At 45.3% G+C, this 19,641-nt stretch overlaps 1 protein-coding gene across 2 annotated transcripts; it reads left to right on the forward strand.

Annotated features, from left to right (window-relative positions):
- The first annotated feature begins 601 nt into the window (after positions 1-601).
- Positions 602-18,180, forward strand: LOC133496198 (arf-GAP with SH3 domain, ANK repeat and PH domain-containing protein 2-like). Of its 2 annotated transcripts, XM_061811459.1 has the most exons (28): positions 602-1,005; positions 1,383-1,455; positions 1,739-1,884; positions 1,967-2,041; positions 3,912-3,961; positions 4,036-4,165; positions 4,231-4,316; positions 4,391-4,466; positions 4,545-4,631; positions 4,710-4,813; positions 4,894-4,963; positions 5,069-5,173; positions 6,021-6,108; positions 7,694-7,742; positions 7,809-7,972; positions 8,117-8,250; positions 8,318-8,412; positions 9,825-10,014; positions 12,273-12,358; positions 12,468-12,583; positions 13,129-13,196; positions 13,469-13,570; positions 13,721-14,018; positions 14,449-14,632; positions 14,857-14,915; positions 14,977-15,040; positions 16,750-16,869; positions 16,945-18,180. In XM_061811459.1, the coding sequence occupies exons 1-27, from the start codon at positions 880-882 to the stop codon at positions 16,811-16,813; spliced, it is 2,889 nt and encodes a 962-aa protein (XP_061667443.1). In that variant the 5' UTR covers positions 602-879; the 3' UTR covers positions 16,814-16,869; positions 16,945-18,180. The 2 variants fall into 2 exon arrangements, with proteins under 2 accessions (XP_061667443.1, XP_061667444.1); XM_061811460.1 differs by lacking the exon at positions 5,069-5,173 and having other exon boundaries at positions 603-1,005.
- The last annotated feature ends 1,461 nt before the right edge of the window (positions 18,181-19,641 follow it).

Consider the following 19,641-nt stretch of genomic DNA (forward strand, 5'->3'; position numbering starts at 1 on the left):
GATTTACTATGAAGAAATTAAAGACATGGCAATTTGGGCCGGGCATATAAAATTGAAATGATGAAACAATTCTGACAAGATCAATGGTTACAAAGGGAAAATCAATTACCTGTATTATGTGAAAGCATATATACTATACTTCCACCACGACGTTGCTATGGAGATTGTGAATATGAAGACAAGGCAAAATGATTTATTTCTATATGAATTGTGGAGGGGAGCATCAATCATCGAGATTGTTGTGAAAAATACAGAAAAAAATGCTCAGCATTAAAGGCATTGTAATTGTTGACATAAGTGTAAAATGTGAGTGAATTTAATTTAAAAAATATGACCATCTAAAGTTGTTTTGTGGCATTGTAATTGATGACTTAAGTGTAAAATGTGAGTGAAATTAATGGAAAAAAGATCATATGAAGTTGTTTTGTGGCATTGTAAAGGATGACTTAAGTGTAAAATGTGAGTGAAATTAATAAAAAAATATGATAATCTAAAGTTGTTTTGTTCACTTTACGTTCAAATTAGGTAAAGCAGTAATCATTACACATCATTGGGTGGCGGTAAAGCACTAATACGGTTTGCGAACCGCCGTTGGGAAAAAAAAATACAAGAAAAAAGGAGGAGAAGAAGAAGAAGAAGAAGTGGTCTGAGGAGGAGTTATGTTTCTGAAAACGGAATGAGACGCCTCACGGGCGCACCAAAGACTTGGACGGACACACGCGAGGGTCGAGTTTAAATCGCGAGGCAACATTCTGGCCGTGTTTGTACGCGCGCGCGACTGTGTGAGTCAGCCAGGTGTGCCCGCCGCCCCACCTGAGCCCGCGCGCGTCACGTCTCTCTCCCTTCCGCTCTTCCGGGTTCGGAGTCTGGGGTTCCGCCATGCCGGACGTGATGAGCGTCAGCGAGTTCATCGCAGAGTGCAACGATGACTACAAGGCGCCCACCACGTCCAGCTTCTCCACGCGCATGGCCCACTGCAGGAACAGCGTGGCCGCCCTGGAGGAGGTAACAGGCGGGCGCGCGCATTGCTCCTCGGCTTCACGGTGGGGGGGTTTGTTCACCAGGGTCGGAGTTCAGGATGACACTTGAGGTGCCTGATCATTCTATCCAACATGTATACCTGCTCACAGCCCTTGAGGAAGGCACAGCTGCGCCACCGTGCTATTATTTTGTACGTGTTTTGTCCAATGGTCTTGATTTAGTGTCTTTCAAGCAATCGAAATTATTCTGGAACTTGATCATATTGTAAATAGCGACAGGAAGTCACGTGACGGCCGCCATGTTACGACACGACAGGAAGTACAACTTCCCTCTTCTGATGATTGCATGGAGTTTTTTTCTGTCCTTTTACCTTAGTGTGTCAATCTTTGTGTGTTACTTAGGTTCTGGATGTGGAACGGTCTGTTCTGTCCAAGCTGAAGAAGGCGGTGAAGTCCGTCTACACGTCAGGCCTGAGTGAGACGCACTCCCTGTCCTTCATTGTATAGCCGTTGTCATGACAACACAAGCACAGACACACCCACACACCTCCACGTAAACATGTACATCCAGACAGACACACACACACACAGTCGGTGTTTCCACACATCTTTTGAAACATTCCCATAATTCCTGTTCATGTCCCAGCATGCTGAGCAAGCGCAGCGCTCACACAGGAAAACAAATCTTCACCCTTAACAACAAGTGTTTTAAGAACACGTGTGCGCATGCTTGTGTGTCTGTTTTGTGTGTGTTGCAGCACACGTGGAGCATGAGGACCAGTACGTGTCGGCCATGGAGAAGTTGGGCGACAACTGCATGTGCGGCGAGGACGCCGCCGTCGGCGCCGCCTTCCTCAAGTTTGCCGTTTTCAGCAAAGAACTGACGGCGCTCTTCAAAAACCTGGTGAGCCTCCCGCGGGCCCGTCCCCGTTGCCGCAGCGACGCACTCGCCTTATGGGATGTTGACCTTACTTCCCGTTTGTCAGGTCCAAAACATGAACAACATCATCTCCTTCCCGCTGGACAGTCTGCTCAAGGGGGACCTGCGCGGCGTCAAGGGGGTGCGTCCCGTGCCCACTAGACTTTGCTGTTACCTCATAAAAGGAAGCGCTAACACTCATGTTACGTGGCGTGTGACGTGAGGCTTTTAATATGTCATGTTACAGGTCATTATTTTATTATTGTGGTCATGTCATGCGATGTGCTGTGAGTTTTCGTATGACAGGTTATGAGACATCTCATATTAATTGGACACTCTAAATTGCCCCTAGGTGTGATTGTGAGTGTGGCTGTTTGTCTCCATGTGCCCTGCGATTGGCTGGCAACCAGTTCAGGGTGTACCCTGCCTCCTGTCCTTTGATAGCTGGGATAGGCTCCAGCACTTCCCGCGACCCTCGTGAGGATAAGCGGCAAAGAAAATGGATGGATGGAGACCTGTCATGTAGTAACTCACGTAAAATGTTATTTTAGCTTTATTATAACATACATAGCGGGTCATGTAACACTGATGTGATATGCTGTGACACATCACGGAACAGCTCATTTAACATAAATTGACAGTTTATGTAATGTGTCAAATTATGATGTCATGTAATATGAGACTTCGTGTAAAGGGTCGAGTTACATGTGACATGTCATGTTACAGGTCATGTCGTGGACAAGCCGAAAGAAATACACACACCGTAATTTCCGGCCGATACAGAATACTAGCGAGCGAAAAGATGCCTGAAGAATGGAGGAAAAGTGTACTAGTTCCCATATTTAAGAACAATGGCGATGTTCACAGCTGTGGGAATTATAGAGGAATAAAGTTGATGAGCCACACAATGATTTTCTGGGAAAGAGTAGTGGAGGCTAGACTCAGGACAGAAGTATCTGCGGGCAAAAGTATGGTTTCATGCCTAGAAAGCGTACCACAAATGCGCGATCAGGAAGCAGAACTGGAGGTGGCAGAAATGAAGATGTTGAGGTTCTCGCTCGGAGTGAGCAGGTTGGATAGGATTAGAAATGAGCTCATTAGAGGGACAGCCAAGGTTGGATGTTTTGGAGACAAGGCCCGAGAGAGCAGACTTCGACGGTTTGGACATGTTCAGAGGCGAGAGAGTGAGTATCTTGGTAGAAGGGTGCTGAGGATGGAGCTGCCAGGCAAAAGAGCGAGAGGAAGACCAAAGAAAAGGTTGATGGATCTTGTGTGGGACGACATCAGGGCAGTTGGGGTGAGAGAGGAAGATGCAGGAGATAGGCTAAGATGGAAAAAGTTTTTTTTTAACCGGGGCTGTTAGCAAGGCGTTAGCGCAGCGCCAGTGTTAGCACGGCGGTAGCATTAGCATTAGTGCGGTGTTAGCATTAACAAGGCGTTAGCGCGGCGGCACTAGTGTTAAACTCTGTGTACCATCCTTCTATGTAAATATCTCGTGTTTCGATGTGGGCACTTGCGGCTTTTACACAGCTGCGGCGGATGTATGCACCAAATGGTATTTCCTTTACAAATGTACCGGGTGAGGCTTATAACCAGGTGCGCTATTTCGCCTGGGAATTACGGGACAGACAAACACAGGTTGTGATGTGAACGTTCATGTAACACTTCATGTTGCAAGTCATGTAATGGCATTTAACATGTAAATTGTCAAGTTACATGTCATGTGATTTTGTCTGACATGTCATGTGAAAGGTCATGTCGTGTTATGTGCCATGTGATGTTCTAATGGTATGTGTTGTGACATATGTGATGTGACCTGTGATAACGTATGTAAAGTGTCAGGTTACATGTCATGATGTCTTATGACGTGTCACTTATTAGCTGATTTAACATCACGTCATACATTTTGTAGTGTCTGTCACAAAATGTGATAGGACGTGGCATGTGACACGTCTCAACGTGACGCAGTACATGCCATCTGACATGTAGTGTGACCTGTGTCGTACCCCCAGGACCTAAAGAAGCCGTTCGATAAGGCGTGGAAGGACTACGAGACCAAACTGTGAGGACCTCTCGACTGACCGGGCTTCCACCTCCCGTGCTTTTATTGTGAAAGTGTCGTTTTTCCCGTGACAGTTCCAAGCTGGAGAAGGAGAAGCGCGAGCACGCCAAACAGCACGGGATGATTCGCACCGAGTTCAGTGGCGGCGAGATCGCCGAAGAGATGGAGAAGGAGCGACGCATGTTCCAACTCAACATGTGCGAGGTGGGTGAGTGTTTGTGAGCTTAACTTGGGAGAGAGGAAGTGACATCGGTCTGCGTTCCTCACAGTACCTCATCAAGGTCAACGACATCAAAGTCAAGAAGGGTGTCGACTTCCTGCAAAACCTCATCAAGTATTTCCACGCGCAGTGCAAGTAGGCAGACACCTGTCAATCACCCTGTCACATACAAACACGTTCACAGTATACGCACACTTTCTTTCGCTCAGTTTCTTCCAGGACGGGCTGACAGCCGTCGAGAGTCTCAAACCCTCCGTTGAGAAAATGGCGTCCGACCTGACGGCGGTGAGGACGCCGACATCACACACGGTTCAACTTTAAGCTTTGAACCATGATGAGGAGTGTGCATCTGCCGTTGCGTAGATCAAACAGACGCAGGATGGCGAGAGGAAACAGCTGACTCAGCTACGAGACGTCCTCAAGGCATCGTTGCAGTCAGAGAGTAAAGAGGTTTGTCCGACAGCCATGGCGACCAATCGGAGGTCGCGCGGGGGGCGGGCTAACCGCATGTCTGTGGCTGATTGACAGGAGGCCCCGGCCAAGACGAAGCAGGGATACAGCCTGCACCAGCTGCAGGGCAACAAGGCTCACGGGACCGAGCGCTCTGGGGTCCTGTCCAAAAGGAGCGAGGGGTGAGTCCGCTTCCCACAATGCACCTGGAGCGCAGGTCACCAACATGGCCACCGTCTTTGCTCGTTGCTTTGTCGTGCAGGCTGAGGAAAGTTTGGCAAAAGAGGAAGTGCTCAGTGAAAAATGGCTTCCTGACCATCTGCCACGCCACGGTAAGCCCCACCCGCTGGCCACCACCTCGGCAAAGGTTTTTTTTTTTTTTTTTAACTACTTTTTTTTTTTTTTTTTTTTTTTTTTAATTTTAATTATTTTTAAAGTTTTTGCACGAAGAGTCAAATGACCAATCAAGACAAGGCAAGCAGAAGAGGAAGAAAATGAGGAAGAGGAGGAAGAGCTTAAGGAAAAGGATGACAGACAGAAGGGTTTTCATTTTGCACATAAGACTTATAAGGGCCATTTAATATAATTTGATCAATAATAGTACAGGCATACCTCGATGAATTTAACCTTGAAATTTAATTTTAGTATGAGTATTTGAACTATTGGCAGTTATCATTCAAAAGATAGGAGTTTCTAAGAAAAAAGAATGTTCTGAAGTAATATTTTTCACACTATTCATGCCAAAATGTCTTTACTGTTATGTGTCCCAAATGCATTATACTTTTTTTTGGGGGGGGGGTGGTTCTTTGTCCCTCAGGCTGTCTTTGCCATTAATGCCACAAGAGAGATGTTATCAGGTTATTATTAGGTCAGAGGAGATAGTCACTGAGGGTGTAGTGGTACACACGCCTGACTTTGGTGCAGGGAGCGAGGGATCGATTCCCGCTCAGTATTGGTGTCTATATCTGCCCTGCGACTGACTGGCGACCAGTTCAGGGTGTTGTCCGCTTTTCGCCCAAAGCCAGCTGGAATAGGCTCCAGCACTCCCGTGACCCTTGTGAGGCTAAGCGACTTGGAAAAGGGATGGATGGATGGATGGATGGATTAGGTCAGACGGATCTGTCATTTAGCAATTTGGCATGGAAAAAAAAAGATACAAAATTTATTTACAATTGTCTGTACTGTTTTTAATCGAATTATATGGAAAATATGTGTTTGGGTGTTTTGAATTGAATATTACAAATATACACGTATGTACGTGTACATGCTTGCTTTGAGGTCCACCATCAAGAACAATGTTATTGTTATTGTTATTGATTTGATTGACAAGACTTTTTTTTTGTTTGTTTTAGTTTTTTTTGTAATCCCATTTTTTTGTGTGCATTCCAGGTAAATCGACCACCAGCCAAATTGAACCTGCTCACGTGTCAAGTGAAGAAGAATGCCGACGACAAGAGGAACTTTGACCTCTTCTCACGTAAGCAGCGGGGAAAAAAATTTAAACCACTATATGACATGACGAGAGGAAAACTAAATTAAGATTTGAATGTGACCTGAGAACTATGGCCTGACCAATTCAATTTGCACTTTTAAGGCTGGCAAGGAAAAATTGCCCGTTTTTTTTTTTTTTTTTTCAAAACATTTTTTTTAAATCAGCTGATATTTACAAACTTTTCAGTTCTAAAGTTACCATAATTTCTGGCCTATAAGCCGCAACTTTTTTTACACATTTTCAACCCTGCGGTTTATGCGGCGATGCGGTTAATTTGTGCATTTTTTCTAATGGCCGCCAGGGGGCACTCAAGCTGAAAAGATAACAGTGACGTGGAATATGTGCCGAGGAAGTGACTTTTACTAGCTTTTTTTTTAACAAGTGCTGTTAGTGCTGCACTAGCGTGTTGCTACTGTGTAGCTGCCGCGACTGATTATTTTTTTTACTAATATTTTTTTTCTTTTTTACCAGCCAAGTTCGTGCTACCGTGTTATGGCTATGTTAAGATAAGGTATTAAAACTTTGAAAACTCTGTGTACCGTCTTTCTTTGTAAATAATCTGGTTTCAACGTGGGTTTCAATGTGGGCACTTGTGGCTTTTGCACAGGTACGGCTTATGTATGTACTAAATGTACTGGGTGAGGCTTATAATCAAGTGCGCTCTGTAGGCCGGAAATTACGGTAAAAGTTGGTAAATATCAGCTGATTTTTTTTTTTTTTTTTTTTTTTTTTTTAAATGTTGGTTTGGGAAAAAAAAGGCAATTTTTTTTCTTGCGAACTGGAAAAGTGCAAACAGAATTGGTCTGGCCATAGTTCTCAGGCAACATTCAACTCCTGATTTAGAAACTTTTCAGTTATAAAATTACCGTAATTTCTGGCCTACAAGACGCAACTTTTTACACACGCTTTCAACCCTGTGGTTTATGCAGTGATGCGATTAATTTGTGCATTTTTTCTTACGGCCCCAAGGGGGAACTTGAGTGAAAAAGGTAAGAGTGACACCAGTGGAATATATGTGCCAAGGAAGTGACTTCTACCGGCCCTGTTTGCGCTGCGTTAGCGCTAGCATTAGCACTAGCTTAAGCACGGCGGTAGCGTTGGCATTAGCGTTATGGCGGCATTAGGGCTAGTGTTAAACTCTTTTTGTGTACCGTCTTTCTTTATAAATATCTCGTGTTTGAATGTGGGTTTCAATTTGGGCACTTGCGGCATTTACACAGCTGCGGCGTATGTATGTACCAAATGGTATTTCCTTTACAAATGTACTCGGTGAGGCTCATAACCAGGTGCACTCTGTAGGCAGGGAATTACGGTATACTGTTGTACCTGTTAAGTTATTCATATATACAGTATCCATACACCCATTTTCTGAGCCGCTTATCTCACAAATGTCGCATTAGTGCCAGAGTCTATCCCAGCTATCTTCGGGCAGGAGGCGGGGTACACCCTGAACACTGAGAACACCAATATGACATGACTAGTGCAGCAGTGGACCATTACTAGAACATGACAACTACAAGACTGGAGAATGTGTGACCGTGGGTTTATGGTGTGTTCGCTGTCCCCTTAGACGATCGGACGTATCACTTCCAGGCAGAGGACGAGGCCGAATGTCAGATGTAAGTCGCGCCACCTTCTTGGTTTGTTTGGTGTTTGTCATGAGCTGTGGTGTCTCTTGGGTGCAGCTGGGTATGGGTTCTTCAGAACAGTAAAGAAGAAGCGCTGAACAAAGCCTTCAAAGGAGATCAGGACGAGGGCGACAACATCGTGCAGGAGCTCACAAAGGCCATCGTCAGCGAGGTCAAGAAGATAGACGGGAACGACGTCTGCTGTGACTGCGGCGCCCCTGGTGACTACTGGCCTGCTTCTCATGTTGTGTGTGCGCGCGTGCGAGCAATTGGGCTCGGGCTGAGCGCATTGCTCACAGTCAACACTAAAGCCAACGCTAGTATCTAAACACGAAGGATGTTTGAGGTGTGTGCTGGTCGTGCAGGTCCCACGTGGTTGTCCACCAACCTGGGCGTGCTGATCTGCATCGAGTGCTCGGGAATCCACAGAGAAATCGGGGTCCACCACTCCAGGATCCAGAGTCTCGACCTGGATGTGCTGGGGACGTCCGAGTTGCTGGTGAGTGCGCCTGGGGGAGGCTGATGATGGGAAATGACGAGGTCAAACTTGTCGCTCTTGTTCTCAGCTGGCTAAGAATGTCGGAAACGCCACCTTCAACGACATCATGGAGGCAGAGCTTTCTGCCAGGCACGTGGCCAAGCCTGGGCCCACCAGCGACATGTGAGTCAAAAGAGGCGACTGCCGTGGGCATCGACACCTGGGGGAAGCATCCAAATGGGTTCGAGTGGGCATCGTTGACCCTGTCCACCACCAAGTATTGTCTATGTAAAGGTCAAGTGTCATGAAATGGATGATTTTCAGTAGGTTATTAATGAAAAAAACAGCAACCGGTATGGACCCATCCGTTTTTTCACCACAAAACATGATTTTGACATATATGGCTTTCTGTAACTCCTGCCATGAAAATCCTCTCGAGGGATTTGTTTTCGAGTAGAAGCGGGAAGTGACTTACAGGGCAGTAGCGCACTCTCGCGGTCTCGTATGTTTCTATTAGTTTTACCTGCTGGAAGGTAGCTCGTTCCTTCGTGTTAGCCAAAATGGCGGCTCGTTGTACTACTGGATATTGATCGAACACTCGGTAGGATGGATTCATTCTTCATACTTTTCAAAGAGACCCGGTTTGTCGTAAAAAATGGATTGCACTGGTGCAAAAGATGAGAGCTTTGTGGGTTCCAAATGAAAGGTAGGTGTGTATACAGCTACAAAAAAAAAAACAATAGTTGGGGGGGGGGTGCAGGGTGACGTAATCCTCAGAATGTAACAAAAGATCTGCGCATGTAAGTCAGGAGTGCTAAATGTGTTGATGTACCCGCCGAAGCCGTCCCTCGTGACTCATTCCGGCGCCGAACTGGGGTGGCTCATTGTGGCGCCGGGCCGGGGTGGCTCATCTCCACCGTGGAGGTTTGGCCATGGCGTCGTCACTCGGGGACGGGGTTGTTTTTATCACCGCCGCGCGGAAGTGGATCAAACGGGGAGGCAGTTTGGCCGTGATCCGCATATCATCTAAATATGGCTCGAAACAATAGGCTAATATTGTCACTTCACTTGGTTGTGAGATGTTCTGTTCTTCTAAAAGAGCTTCCGTGTCAGAAGGGTCGTGTCCCATATCAGGGCCACAGCATGTTTTCAATGGCGAATGTCCCGGTGTGATGTTACGGACAGAAGATGCAGCCAATATGGCGACTACTTGGATGTCGAATGAGACTTCCGCAACTTTGCACGTGGATGACGCACTCGCCGCTCGTATTTATTTTTTCGTATCGACATTGAAGTGAATAATGTTGTATGTATTTTTCATTACAATATCTATTTAAGAATTTATTTATAGGAATGACACTTGACCTTTAATACATGGCTTTTTATAGGGTTAGGGGTTAGTCTTTGTGTGCTGTATTTGATTGAATATACACATCACAGCCAACACGGAAGTAATGTTTGTAAATTACAGTGACTATATTACATCATATAAGTAGGCTACAGCAATTTTTGTCCAATTTGTGTAAAGTGAGACGTATAAAATAAGTAGCGTAAATCATAACAAGTCATGATAAAAGATGTGTGTGCACCTGCAGGCAGAGCAGGAAGGACTTCATCACGTCCAAGTACGTGGACAAAGCTCTGGTCCGCCACCTGTGCACCGATGCCGATACTCGCCTGCAGGCGCTCTACCAGGCAGTGCGCGACCGTGACATCCTGGCGCTCATCCAGGTCTACGGCGAGGGCGTTGACCTGATGAAGGCCTTCTCGCAGCCGCAAGAGCATGTACGACCTTCATGCCTATTTACTCCCTATATATATATATATATATATATTGTAGTAGTAGACCAACTGTAGATAGTTCCCTAAAAATGTTAACTGTATAGAAATCAATTTGTATTGATTGGAGAATAAGTAATGAACGACTGCGTCTGGAATCATTCATCATTTCGAATGTACAGTATTTTGTTCTGTGACCGCGCTGAAAATGCAGCACATGCAAATTAGGTTTCAAGTTTCAAAATGGACTAAAAAAATGCAAAAATTACAAAGCTAAAGCTATGCTTTCTTAAAATGGACTAAAACATTGGACATGTTGTTCTAAAGCGAAGGTAGTTTAAAAGGAAATAACGCTAATTTAGTTGAAAAAGGACCAACAAAAATGTACGTTTGGTTAAAGCTATTTCAAAACGGACTTAAATAATGAACCGCTACAATGATGATGTACTTTGGAAAGGAGAGGAATGAAGATTAGCCGAAGTAAAACAGAATATATGTGGGTGAATGAGAAAAGTGGAGGGAAAAGAGTGAGGCTACAGGGAGAGGAGATAGCGAGGGTGGAGGACTTCAAATATTTAGGGTCAACAATCCAGAGCAATGGTTAGTGTGGTAAGGAAGTGAAGAAACGGGTCCAAGCAGGTTGGAACAGCTGGCGAAAGGTGTCTGGTGTTCTATGTGACAGAAGAGTCTCCACTAGGATGAAGGGCAAAGTTTACAAAACAGTGGTGAGGCCGGCCATGATGTACGGATTAGAGACGGTGGCCCTGAAGAAACAACAGGAAGCAGAACTGGAGGTGGCAGAAATGAAGATGTTGAGGTTCTCGCTCGGAGTGAGCAGGTTGGATAGGATTAGAAATGAGCTCATTAGAGGGACAGCCAAAGTTGGATGTTTTGGAGACAAGGTTCGAGAGAGCAGACTTCGATGGTTTGGACATGTTCAGAGGCGACAGAGTGAGTATATTGGTGGTAGGGTGCTGAGGATGGAGCTGTCAAGCAAAGGAGCGAGAGGAAGACCAAAGAGAAGGTTTATGGATGTGGTGAGGGAAGACATGAGGGCAGTTGAGGTTAGAGAGGAAGATGCAGGAGGTAGGCTAAGATAGCAAAAGATGACACGCTGTGGCGACCCCTAACGGGACAAGCCGAAAGGAAAAGAAGAAGAAGAAGACAATGATGATGTACTATACTATGCTAATGCTGTAGCTAACTTATTTCAAAAGGGTCAAAAATGAATTGGTAAGTCAAAGCTGTTTTCGCTGAAGAGACTAAAACATGGATGCATGAAGCTAAGTTTTTTTAAAGGGAGACAAACACTGACTTCCTGTTCTAAACCTAAGTTAGTTCAATAGAGGATAAACTAACGAAACATTAACCTAAAGCTACGTTAGTGCAAAAGAGACGAAAACAGTGGTGCTCCGCTAATTTAATACAAAGCTAAAGCAGTTTAAAAGGCACTAATCAAGGGCAACAGTATGCTAAGGTAAGGTTAAATTAGTTCCCAAGAGACAATGAAGCGCTATGTTAAGCTAAGATAACACTAAGTTAGTTCAAATACAAACAAATGAAGTGCTCAACAACTAAGTGACTCAGTAAATGCAGTTAAGTCCTTCTTGACAGACTATAAATAATGTATCCCAGCCACTTTTCTTGTCCGTTTACTTTTGTTGTGGCCCATCTATAGCGTTTTGCATTGTTTTTTCAGCACTAAAGTGGATTTTCCCAAGCCAAAGCAATGCAATTTTGTTTTTTTAAAGGCTACACAACATTTTTTATTGTTTTTGTTTTATGTCTAGCTGAACAGTACGGTGGACCCTCACATACTCAGGATTTGGCCCTTTTTCAATGTTTTTTTTTTTCTTCGTGTTTGTGGGGGGACAACCCCAAAAACACTGATTGGCAGTCTAACCCAGCGTAAAATAAAAAATGCAACCATAACCATCAATTATCTGCAGATTTTCACTATTTGCAGTCCAGCACGGACCCTATCCCCTGCAAAAAAATAGGGCTTCAATCATAAATTAACTATCTGCTAAACTAGTGCTTGTTGTCAAGTGAGTTGGGTTGAGTTTGGTGCCCAAATTTTTGCTCAGAAGTCACAGCCCAAAATAGTCTGGATAACGACTTATATCGCAAAATATTCAGGTGACTCATGTCTCAAAGCACCACTCTATTGCTTTGGCACAGTCTCATGGTATCTTAGTTCTAGGGAACAAGGTTGAAGTGAGTTAAGGAACGTGATCTTAATGATTCCATAAATGCGTCATCAGGAGCCAGGCGAAACCGTACTCCATCTGGCCGTCCGCATGGTGGACAGGAACTCTCTGCACATCGTCGACTTCCTGGCGCAGAACAGGTAGCGTGGATACATCGCAAGTCATGTGTTCAGTCGGCTTTCATCAACACTGTGTGTTTGTGTGTGTCCCTCTGCCTGTGTGTGGGTATCTGTGCGTCTGCGTGCGTAGCGCCAACCTGGACCAGCAGACGTCTCGAGGAAGCACCGCATTGCATTACTGCTGCTTGACGGACAATAGCGAGTGTCTCAAACTTCTGCTTAGGGGGAAAGCGTCTGTGGCCATCAGTGAGTCCACAATCTCATGTCAACACTGTACATTGTTGAGAATCATTCAGTGATTCCCAACACAGCCGTATGGCTGGGTCGCACGTGACGACACGCTTGTTCATGCGGGTACTTGACCGCCATTGTTGCAGGCAAGCAGCCAGCTGTCCATTGTCGTCATGCCAGATGTTTGTTGCGTCTACGGATGTGGAAATCGCAGTAACGGAGACATTGGGAAGCGATGTTTCCATGTTTCAAAGATTAAATTGCGTGAAGGGGAAAACAACGCCTTAAAAAAATTTTTTTTTTTTAGGCTTGGAACGCATTATTTTATTTTCCACTCATTGTAATAGGAAAACGCGCTTCGATTTTCAAACGTTTCAGTTTTCAACTGGCCTTCTGGAATGGATTGTGTTCGAGAACCGAGGCACCACTGTATTTGCTTGTAAATTGTAAAGTCGTGGGCGATGACTTGCTCATGGGTGTTCGCACGTTAGCGCACGTTAGTACTAGCCCCTGTGTGTGTGTGTGTGTGTGTGTGTGTGTGTGTGTGTGTTTGTGCACAGCCAACGAATCTGGAGAAACACCGCTGGACATTGCCAGACGACTCGGACACACTCAATGTGAAGACCTGGTTAGAGTCCATTTATCCTCGTTTTTTCACATTTTAACTCATCTAAGTGTTTTTGAGCTATCCTAATATAGAATAAGGTTACCTCAAAAGGGACCGATTTCCTATACGGGTAAAAAATATTTAACTACCCACAGTTCATGCTCACGTTGCAAAAGCTAAGTTGTTCCAAAATGAACTAAAACAATGAACTGCAAAGGATAAGCAACATAAAGCTGCGTTAAAAAAGAACTAAAAATGTGGCATGGTCTGTTGTGTTTGTGTATGCTTGTTAGCTGACTCAGGCCCAATCAGGAAAGTTCAACGTTCACGTGCACGTAGAGTACGAGTGGCGGCTCCGTAACGACGACCTGGATGAGAGCGAGGACGAGTTGGAGGTGAGCGATCTCAACGTTGCAATCTTATGGAATTTATAGTTTGTGATGTCACTTTTAAGGAGCATATTTCGTCGTATATATAGTAGCGGGAGGCGAACCCAATCAAGGTGTTTAATACATGAACAATCATGCTCTCCTGCCCCGACACAGCCCATTGTTTCCCGCCGTGACGAGCGGGACCGTCCCGTTAGCTGCTTCGTGGGCGCTGGTGTTCCCGCGCAGCCTGCCAGACACCGGGGTCAAATTCCCAGCATGATGATCAGCAACGAGACATATGGCACAGTGCTGGACCGGCACCTGCCGCCCGGACCCAACCCCCCTCTGCCACCCAGGGCCCCCGCCAGAGGGCAGGGGACTATACCGGTTGCGTTGGAAACCATAGGAAGGCAACGGTCTTCGTCCGACCCCCCAGCCCTAAACATCCCGGGCAGAAACACCTCCATATATGGTGAGTGGCCCTTCCACTCCATCAGTGTCACTTCCTGTCTATATCTTTAACTTCCTGACTGTGACTTTTACCTCCAGTCTATGACTTTCCCTTCCTGTTCATGAGTGTTAATTCCTGCCTGTGACTTATACTTCCTGTATGACTTTAACTTGTTTCTGGAGTGTTTCCTTTGTGTGTGTGACTTTTACTTCCTGTCTGTGACTGATACTTCCTGTCCAGAGCTTTTACTTCCCCTCTGTGAGTTTTGCCTCCCGTCTATGACTTTCCCTTCCTGTTCATGAGTGTTAATTCCTGCCCGTGACCTATACTTCCTGTCTGACTTTGACTTCCTTTCTGTAGCTTTTCCTTTGTGTCTGTGACTGTTACTTTCTCTCTGTGATTGTCACTTTTCATCCAACTGTCACATTACTCCTGATCTCCTCCCCCCCAGTCCTCCCAGCCGCTCCTCCCCCTCCTCCTCTTCCGCCTCCCCCGGCCATCCACAGGACCCGGAACAAGCGCCTTTCCTCCTCAGCCGCGCCCTCCTCCCCCCCACATCTGCCTCCACCTCCTCATCACAAAGTGTTACCCCCTCCCCCTCCCACCAGACCACCAGGACCCAAATCACCCAGCAGGCAAGTACTCGTCCGTTTTAATTGTAAGTGGTCTCAACTTGTCATGACTAGTCTCAGATGGTACATACCGTAAAAACAGAATATAATTTGAAATTTTTCAGTCTACAGTATATTCAATTCTCTAAATTTGACTTTATACGATTCTGACCGGGTCCATACCAATCTGCGATTCTCTGAAGTGTGTTGCAAAATGTTCAAACGTGACTTTTGGTAACTGATTCCAGATCAGGCAAACAAGCTCCACAGCGGTCGTCTGTTAGAAGAGAACCGACAGGCAGACGAGGTACACAAACACACACACGCTTGTCATGTTGGCATGTGACTAACGCGATATCTCAATGTAGCTTCTCAGGGGCAGTCCCCCGAGGCTCCTCTCCCCCAACACCTAAACCAAGAACCACCTTCAGTGTAAGTCTTTGTTATTAATCATTTTGCAATGAATCCCATTTTTATCGCAGGCTACTTTTTAAACCCACTCGCACTAGGTGAAAATTTGCCATATGGAGTGATCATATTATTTGATGGGAAAAAAAAAGTTCTACCACTCCCACACACTTATAAAACTTTTTAAAACACAAACTTTGTAAGCCCCCTTTTTAAAGTGTTCTTTTGCACCTGTTCTCATGCTTTCACTCGCAGTTTTCCAAATAAGAGATAAAACATGTTTACTTCAAGGTGTTTTTGTCACTGTTTCTATATACCGTAATTCCTGGCCTACAGAGCGCACCTGGTTATAAAGCTCACCCAGTACATTTGGAAAGGAAATACCATTTGGTACGTAGATACGCCGCAGCTGTGTAAAAGCTGTAAGTGCCCAAATTGAAACACGAGGTATTTACCGAGAAAGACAGTACACAGAGAGTTAACCGCTAGCGCCGCGCTAACAGGGCCGGTGTGACGGTCTGAGCGCTCCCCCGTGCTGAAAAGTCTCCTTGTGATTAATGCGCATGCATTACCAACTGGGGAACTCTGGGTACGTAGCCGACGCTTACTGGGAAATCCCCCGCTCTTATTCCTCCTCCTCCTTCTTCTACATAGAAGGAGCAAACATATGTTATATCCTAACCCTAACTTTAAAACAAAAGTTGATAAAAAGATATACACATACGTACGTTCGGTGTGTTCGTCTTTCTGAGACGTCCATGGTGTTACGTGTGAATTAAAACAAACGTCCCATCTGTGCAAACCAGCAAAATGCGACAAGGCAGTTGTATTGTGTTTCTGACAATTTAATCTCGCACACATCAACACAACACAAAACATGATGAAATAGCTAACACACAATGGGCGTTCAAGAACAGAGTAGTTGAGCCACAACAGCGAATAGTCACCAATGTTGAACAAGTGTTCCCAAACAAGCAAATGTGCGTCCCAGCGGGTATTCTAAGTTAGCGAAAATTCAAACCGGTCCAAAAACGAAAGGCAGCCATGAAGTTAGTGTTCCAAGCAGCGTAGTTTCCCAGAGCTGCGGTGAGAAGAAGCCTCCCTGTCCGTTTTTCTCGTCCTTATGTAGGCACTTCTCGAAACATTTCACACACATAATAGCGAACATGAACACTCGGCGACAGGTTGTCGAATGGCACACGTTAAAGCATGGATGGGGACGTTTCAGACTGGCCGGAAGTTTACAAAATATACACGCATGCGCGTTAATCACATGAAGACTTTTCAGCACTGGGAGCGCTCAGACCATCACACCAGTTTAAAAAAAAAAAAAACATACCGGTAAAACTCACTGAGACACGGCAGTAACACGCTAGTGCAGCGCTAACAGGTCTGGACCGGTAAGTCACTTCCTCTGCACATATATTCCACCGGTCTCACTCTTACCTTTCCCGCTCGAGTGCCCACTTGCAGCCGTTAGAAAAAATACACAAATTATCCGTATCACCGCATAAACCGCAGGGTTGAAAGCGTGTGAAAAAAGTCGCGGCTTAAAGGCCGGAAATTACGGTACTGTTCTGTTTAAAAAAAAAAAAAAAAAAAAAAACACGTGACCTTTTGAGGCATAACAACTGCTAATAATAATATATCCATACTCAAACATGAAATTAATTCCAGTTGATTAAATTATATGAAAATGACATTTTATTGGGGGGGGGGGGTGATCCACACAGCTGTCCAGGCCCCAAAGGGTGCGAGCCATCTACAGGTGTTCTGCGGACAACCCTGACGAGCTAACCTTCGAGGAGGGCGAGGTGATCGTGGTGGAGGGCGAGGAGGACAGCGAGTGGTGGGTGAGTAAAGCGGCAACCAGCTCTTTATTTTGGCGGGTCGGCAGGAAACTGAGCTGTCGCCTTGCTTTTCTCCAGGTGGGCCACGTGGAGGCGGAACCTTCACGACGGGGAGTCTTTCCTGTCACCTTCGTACATTTTATCACCGAATAACTCGCAGTCTCCAAGTTATCTTCGGCAATCAAGGGAAATTGGGATGGAAAAAATGGGAAAAGTTTGGGAATCACTCCAAGTTTTCCAGGCCTACAGTGCTTCTGATAATAGTCATCCAGTTCTTGTCCTCAGGTTTATTGTTTGACAACTGTTTTCCCCCTGGCCTCCCACGTTTTTCCAATATCACATTTAGTGCCTTTCAGCGCATCTTATTAAGAAAGTGAGGATGAACAACTTCATTTACATTTAAACATGATTCCTCCTTTTGGGAAAATGCACCATCAATAGTTTCTTTTATGGAAAATAAAAACAGCAGAGCAACGCAACCAAATTACAGAGTACTACGGGATACAGTTTTCACTACGTGTCCGTGATCCACTTCTGGGTCCAGACTGAACAGTTGAGAATCAATTCCCAATCTTTATCGATCGAGCCAATACATGTGCAGTGGTGACCTTGGGATACGAGTTCAATTGGTTTTGTTGCCACGCTCATAACTCAAGTCAAATGGATTTGAAAATAGCTCCCTATAATAACGTACTTTACAAAAAAACGTGTTCTGGTAGTATTAGGGTTTAAAAAAAAAAAGATTTAATGGTTTTGGACCACCATTTCTCCTTTATTTGTGCTAACTCGGGGGTGTGCGCCTCGACCACTTGCGGCAGTATTGGACCTGAGGCAGTATTGGACAGAGGGATATACGGTACTGTTCTTTGTCTTCGTCTCGAATCCTCGTATGTCACTGTTTGTAATTCTTCACACAGGATAAAGAATATATGCCTGTGCTGTATTGTTACGTTGTCTGGCTCAATGTGTTGCAGGACCATTTGTGTTCAGCTAGCCATGTGTCTATGGAGTTTCCCATTGTATGCTACCATTCAGGTAGCGGAGGCTATTTGTTTGCTTTAAATGAAAAGTGTACATTTTTCTTTTAGTCTGAAAGTAAGCTCGTGCTGAGTTTTTCACCATTTGCCTTGTTGTTCAGTGGGTTGAGCTCACTGCCACCGTACAGCGTTTGCATCTCAAGTTTAACCTCGCAAGTCAAATCAGATAATCGGCCAATTGACGCCTTGTATCATATTTGCAACATTCTTGTTTAAGGAGATTTCTTTTTCCAATGTAAAATATGTGCCTCGGATGAATAAAGGTTGATAATTACTACTCTGGTCTACTGATCCATTTCATCCAGTGTCCTCCAGTCTTTCTTCACTTCCTTACCACACTCTCCATTGCTCTGTATTGTTGACCCCAAGTATTTGAAGTTGTCCACCCTCGCTATCTCTTCTCCCTGTAGCGTCACTCTTTCTTCTCTGCCCCTCTCTGTCAGCCTATCCATTACTACCTCAAACAGGAAGGGGCTCAGCGCGGATCCCTGGTGCAGTCCCACCTCCACCTTAAACTCTTCTGACAAACCTATGGCACATCTCAACACTGTTTTACTGGCCTTATACATGTCCTGTATTTATGAATATAGTGACATATTTGATAAGGGCAGTTACAGGACAAGCACAATAATCAATCAATCCTCCTCCAATCATCCTACCTTATGAATTCCACCCTAGGGGCTTTCTTGGTTACTCCACGAGTCATCACTTCCTGTTGGCCTTTTAAATAATTTTTAAAAATCTGTTGTGGTGAGAATGTTGACAAGCTAACAGGGAACAACCAGTTAGAAGATGATACACATCACGACCTATCCAGCCGTTTCCCATACAAACAAATAAAAAAGCAATGGCGAGCTTGATTTAGTTCCTTATTCCCAATCGTTGTAATTGTGGTGCAGTTGAGCTTTTAGCCACTTGGGGCAGGTGGACCAATTGAACCTGAGGCTCTTCATCACAAAAGCCAGCGTTAAGCACGACGGGAAAAGTGCGTAACAGTACCCACGTGACACACTTTTCATTGTCGAGGTCCTTTGGACTCCCCCCAAAGCCTGCCCCCTCCCCATGATGAGCGTTTTACCCTCAGTGGTCATGTACTTCCTCAACTTAACAAGCCTGAAGTGGCAATGCAGTGAAAAGTGAGCGCCTGATAATGTTGAATTGTGTTTTCAGACCATATAACAATACCCACAGGCATATATTCTTTATCCTCTACAAAGAAAAATACGATTACAGCTCGACTGGGAAACCAAGAAAGTTCAGTATATGTCTGAGCCTGCTCTCAGGTCGCCAAAGTGTGCACCCCAGAATGAGCAGTAGGTGAATTGCAAGAGGAAGTTCCATCCATCCGTTATCTTTTGCCGCTTATCCTCACAAGGGTCGCAGGGAGTGATGGAGCCTATCCCAGCTGTCAACGCGCAGGAGGCGGGGTACACCCTGAACTGGTTGCCAGCCAATCACAGGGCACATGTAGACAGACAACAGCCGCACTCACAATCACACTCGGGGGCAATTTAGAGTGTCCAATTAATGTCGCATGTTTTTGGGATGTGCGAGGAAACCGGAGTGCATCCTGGGAAAACCCATGCAGGCACGGGGAGAACATGCCAACTCCACACAGGCAGGTCCGGGATTGAACCCGGGACCTCAGAACTGTGAGGCCGAGGCTTTACCAGCTGGTCCACCGTGCCGCTCCAAGAGAAAGTTAATTCTATTAAATGATGACAATTATCTATGTTTG

Source organism: Syngnathoides biaculeatus, chromosome 23, assembly GCF_019802595.1.
Source record: "Syngnathoides biaculeatus isolate LvHL_M chromosome 23, ASM1980259v1, whole genome shotgun sequence".
Classification (NCBI taxonomy): domain Eukaryota; kingdom Metazoa; phylum Chordata; class Actinopteri; order Syngnathiformes; family Syngnathidae; genus Syngnathoides; species Syngnathoides biaculeatus.

Coding starts and splice junctions, on each gene's coding strand:
- LOC133496198 (XM_061811459.1), top strand. CDS start 880: ATGCCGGACGTGATGAGCGTCAGCGAGTTCATCGCAGAGTGCAACGAT. Junction 1,006..1,382: donor GCGTGGCCGCCCTGGAGGAG/GTAACAGGCGGG, acceptor TGTGTTACTTAG/GTTCTGGATGTGGAACGGTC. Junction 1,885..1,966: donor CGGCGCTCTTCAAAAACCTG/GTGAGCCTCCCG, acceptor CCCGTTTGTCAG/GTCCAAAACATGAACAACAT.